Source organism: Hipposideros armiger, unplaced genomic scaffold (assembly GCF_001890085.2).
Source record: "Hipposideros armiger isolate ML-2016 unplaced genomic scaffold, ASM189008v1 scaffold_124, whole genome shotgun sequence".
Taxonomy (NCBI): Eukaryota; Metazoa; Chordata; class Mammalia; order Chiroptera; family Hipposideridae; genus Hipposideros; species Hipposideros armiger.
Genome location: NW_017731474.1, coordinates 178,303 through 183,374, shown reverse-complemented (window position 1 = coordinate 183,374; position 5,072 = coordinate 178,303). Strand labels below are relative to the sequence as shown.

Genomic DNA, 5,072 nt, shown 5'->3' with positions numbered 1-5,072 from the left:
GCATAATGTTCTCTAGTTCCATCCATATTGTTGCAAAGGGTACTATTTCCTTCTTCTTTATAGCTGAATAATACTCCATTGTGTAAATGTCCCAAAGTTTCTTAATCCAGTCATCTACCGATGGGCATTTTGGTTGTTTCCAAGTCTTATGATAGCATGATTTTTAATAGCAGCAAATTAAAAATCTTTCGTGTGACTCTTCCATAGTTTATTTAACCATTTCTCTATTATTGGACATTTAGGTTGTTTCTAAGTTTTAGTTATTAAAGTAATAATCCAGTGGATAGCTTTGTCCACAAACACTTTTTGTGCATATCTGATTATTTGTTTAGAATATTTTAGCAGTGTATGAAAGTGCCCATTTTAAATATTTACCAATAATAGGAAAAGAGATGGTGTTCTATTCTATTAATACAGGATTTCTTTGATTATCATTGAGTTCAGACATTTATTGGCCATTTGTATTTGAACTCTGAATTGTCTTTTATGTCCTCCAACTATTTTTCTATTGCTATGTCTACTTTTTCTCTTTGATATATAAGATTATATCTTGATATAAAAGATTATATAATCTCAAGGACATTAAACCTTTCTTCTCCCAGTTTAAAAAAAGCAGGTAATTTCTCCTGGAGCACCGTGATTCTGGCCCTGCTATAGGTGCTCCAGTCACGAAGAACAAACAACAGCAGGGTTGGGGGCTTGTAGCTTGCAGCATTTGCCAGTAGTCATGATGAGTTTGCCTTTCAGTCCCAAACCTTTCCTCAATGGATTAACAGCAAAGCCAGTAATGATGAAACTTAAGTGGGGAATGGAGTACAAAGGCTACCTGGTATTTGCAGATGGCTATATGAACATGCAGCTTGCAAACACAGAAGAATACATAGATGGAGCATTGTCTGGACATCTGGATGAACTTTTAATAGAGTGTAATAATGTCCTTTATATCAGGGGTGTTGAAGAAGAGGAAGAAGATGGGGAAATGAGAGAATAGCATCTATTATGGAAAAATTTTTTATATACAATAAAAATGTGTTTTTCAACTTGAAAAGAAAAGCAGGCGATAATAATTATATTAGACACTTTTGAGTGGGTTTTAAGCAGAAGAGTGTCTATTTACATTTTTAAAAGCTTTCTTGTTACCATGTGGAAAACTGATCATAGGGAGACAAGAGCAGCTGCAGGGAGACCAGTTAGGGGGCTGTCACCTAATTTCAGGCAAGAGATGATAGTGACTGCAGCTGTGACAGTAACAGAGATGGAGAGAAGTGGGAGAAATGTTTGGACTTGAGTTCGCTTCAGGAGTACAGTTAACAAGATTTGCTGATGGATGAGGAATGAGGAAAGAAAAGAATCAAGAATAATTCCTAGATATTTGGCTTGAGTAACTGGAAGGATGGTGGTGCCATTTGATGATATGGAGCTAACGGGCAGAGTTAGGTTGTATTTTATTTGAAATGCTTATTAGACATTTACATGGAAAGATCACGTGGATAGACAAGGTTAGAATTCAAGTGAATGTAGATTTGGGTTGTCACTAGCATTAGATAATGTAACTGGGTGAGATCACCAGGGAGAATGTATAGATAAAGAAAAGGGTTTGGAAACAAAATGTGAGGCAGTGAACATTTAGAGGTTGACTAAGGCAGAGGAACCAGCAAAGGTGACTGAGAAGTAGCCAATGAGTTGGGAGGAAAACAAGGAGAATGTGATGTCAGGAAAGTGAAGGAATTAAATATCTCAAGAAGGAGGGAGGGTAAACCTCATGGAATTCTTCAGAGTAGTCAAATAGAGAAAGAACAGAAAAGTGATTTCAGGATTTGGCAACCTGGAAGTGATTGGCACTTTTGAGAGCGGCAGTTTCATTGGAAAGCTGGGGGCAGAAACCTGACAGGACAGATTTAGGAGACAATGGGAGACAAGAATATGTGAGCAACTTAAGAAGAGTGGGTTTTCCTCTCATTAGAAGCATCCACATTTAAGTACTCGAATGTTCACAAGACATTATTTAGACCACTTTTATTTCATGCGATGCACTGACGCTATCAGCACATAGTATGAAGACTAAATTTTTCAGAGCAGTAGAATGAGGACTAAATCAGATTTTTGTGAGAGAATGGAAATCTCCAGTGCATTTGTCCACGCACTTCCAGCCACAGGAACAGTAAGTCTGTTGGACATTATCACTGTCATTATCTTGGTCGTTGTATGGGTTACAGTAGAGCCATGTCATTTCTGTTCCCCTGGTCTTTGTCATCATGATCATCAACCTTTTTTCAGGGTCCTTGAGATCTGCACCTTAGCTATGGATGGAAAATAACAAAGCCTTTTTCTCTCCACGTTTCCAGGCCTTCCTACTCATTCCAAAAATAGGAATTACTCAGGCAAAGCACATGACCTCTAAAAATGTTTAACGATCGAATCTTTGGACTTGTGTCACAAAGGACTGTGACAGGGAGCAAATCCCATTCTTCCTAACTGATGGGAATAGCCTGGGTTTCTGCCAGTCAGTTCCCAGCTGTAATAATTAATAAAGTAATTTCCTAAATCTGTGCAGCAATCTCAGGCTAGGGTCGTATTTCAAATGTGGAAGGGGGGCATATGTGGTAAATTAAGGTAAAATCCCTTTATTTTCTAAACCTTTGGCAAACTTGAGTGGGAGCTATATATGTATATGTATATAATTTTAAGTTAAGGTGGGGAAACATTTCGAAAACATTTGAGCAGATTAACAAATAGTATTTGTATACATGTAACTAAAACAGTAATTTATCAGGTAGAAGGCAGATGGGGGGAATAAAATGCCAACCTGTATCTACAGTTGGGTTGTGTTAATGATGAAGTGCTATTTATTCAGGGCCAGCCTAGCTTGTCAGCAACAGAAGAGCCATCGCAGCACAAGACTCCCTGCATAGCTAGAAGACAATAATAAATTATCTCCTATGCAAACAGCGCCAGCGTAAAAGCAGAACAAACAGACTCTGCCTCCCAGATTCCTGAAGATTCTCACTCATTCCCTTGTTTGATTCTGTTTTAAACGTGAAACTCTTGACATTATCTTAAAGCCAGTAAGAGCAAATCTGGTTTGGACAGTTTTGTTCGTGTAGATAGGACATAGTTGTTGATGAATGATCTCTGTTTTGGGGTTAGTGTAAAATGGGAGAATCTTGTTTCTTTAACATGCCTAAACAAGTCACATAAATCTTTGTTTTATCAATACTTCATTTGTTCCTGTAGAATTTGGGGCCACCCAGAGGAAAACTGGGAGGATGTTACTCAAAGGTGCTTGATCCTAAGAATTACTTGAGGTAGATAATAATGAAAATATAAATCCTTTAACCTAATCCCCGACCTGCTAAATGAAAACCCCTAGCGAAGCAGCTCAGAAATACCCACCCCAGGGTGAATTTTACGATGAGGATAAGGAAAGGAACATGGAGCTGAGTGCATGAGTCAGTAAGTCCCGTGACAGCAGTGAGAGAGACCAAAGGACTAGTTTGTAGGAAAATACATCAATTAGCAAATACCTCCCTAGAGCAGTGCTTTCCAGATTTCAAAGTGCATTCAAATCACCCAGGATTTGTGGGAAATGCAGATTCGGCCTCAGTATGTGTGGGGTGTGGCCTGAGACCCTGTCTTTCCAGCAAGGCCCCTGGTGTTGCCAAGCACCACTGGACTTAAGTCCAGCAAGATCCTAGAGCTGTCATTTTAACACAGAAGAATCCAAATAGATTGGAGCTCAGCCAACATTTTAGAACAGCAAATGTTTCACAACTATGGTTTTGAATAATGCTGATTCTACTGAATCCTAATTGTGTACTCAGATACCAGTAAAACCAGCTTTTCTCTTGCTTGAGTGACCCAGCTGGCAGTGTTGTGAGAATTATTATATGTGAAGATCTCTTCGAAGTGTTGTATCCTCTTTCTGGGGGTTATAAATGTATTTGGGTGTTTTGTGTCCACAGTGAAAAAGTATTTTGAAATGAAAATTCTAGGACTTCTTGTGCCAAAGCCTTCAGTCACTAGAGATAAGATATAAGTAGTTGCTGTCCATTCTTGTTTTTTTTTCAGAACCATATCTTCGTTTACAATTCATCATGGCAAACAGCTCAGTATTGAGGATCTTGATGGATAACACCAGTGATGATTTGAAATAATTTTATCTATTGAATGCACTTTGTGTATAATATATGAAGTCTGACTTTTAAAAAGTGCACTGTAAATATCTACTGCTGTTGTAGGTGAATTAAATTTTTGATGTATCTATTTAAAGATCATTATTATGGCACTTGGACAATAAATTAAAAGCATGAAAGCTGACAGTAAGCATTTTGGAACACATGCTTCCAAAAGCTATTGTATCTGAACATCATAAATTTCATCACCAAGTCAGCACAATAGACCCTTGGTGTTCATTCCCAACATATCCTGAGACCTCTGTGAGTTCCCATGTGCAATTCTTTGTAGCCAGAAAGCGAAAGCGACCTTGTGAGATGCCTAATGGGAGTGGCCACTGCAGGAGTACACAATAAAGGCTCCTTGAGGTGTGGAAGTTGCTGATGGGCTGGGCCTGCACACCTGCCAAGTGTCTCGTGTGCCTTCTCAGGGGCTTCATAGACCTTGAAAATCTCCTCAGCAGAATTAGAGCACATGTGATATGGATATTTTAAATAGTCTGGTAAATAGTCTAAGCCACAGATATCAAATCTACAAATTTCAAAGAGCTAGCACATACAAACAGTAATCTGAGCATGGAAAATATCTACACTCAACACACAGCACTGTTGAGCTCTTCACAGTGGTTTTCTGAAGAGGTGGGTATGTGGCACTTTCACTTCTTGTGGTGTACATTTCTGTATTGCTCTAATATTTTACCAATGGCATGCATAATTCTGATGACTTTTGTAATCAGGAAGAAATTAATAGAATTCTTTATAGCTCTTGAGTGTGTATATCATGGTGATTTTCATTAAGTAGCACAATATACTGTCAGTTGATTGGTTATATATGATTATATATGATGACTCTCTCTCTCTGTCTCTCTCTGTCTCTCTCTCTCTCTCTCTCTCTCTCTC

General features: G+C 38.4%; 2 protein-coding genes across 8 annotated transcripts in view; both read left to right on the top strand.

The window, feature by feature from the left end:
* PRUNE2 (prune homolog 2 with BCH domain) overlaps nucleotides 1-5,072 on the top strand; it is a 246,346-nt gene that overhangs the window by 162,112 nt on the left and 79,162 nt on the right. The window lies entirely within an intron of this gene.
* LOC109385754 (small nuclear ribonucleoprotein F-like) lies at nucleotides 713-1,011 on the top strand. The gene has a single exon (XM_019648300.1). The coding sequence runs from the start codon at nucleotides 728-730 to the stop codon at nucleotides 989-991; it is 264 nt and encodes an 87-aa protein (XP_019503845.1). The 5' UTR covers nucleotides 713-727; the 3' UTR covers nucleotides 992-1,011.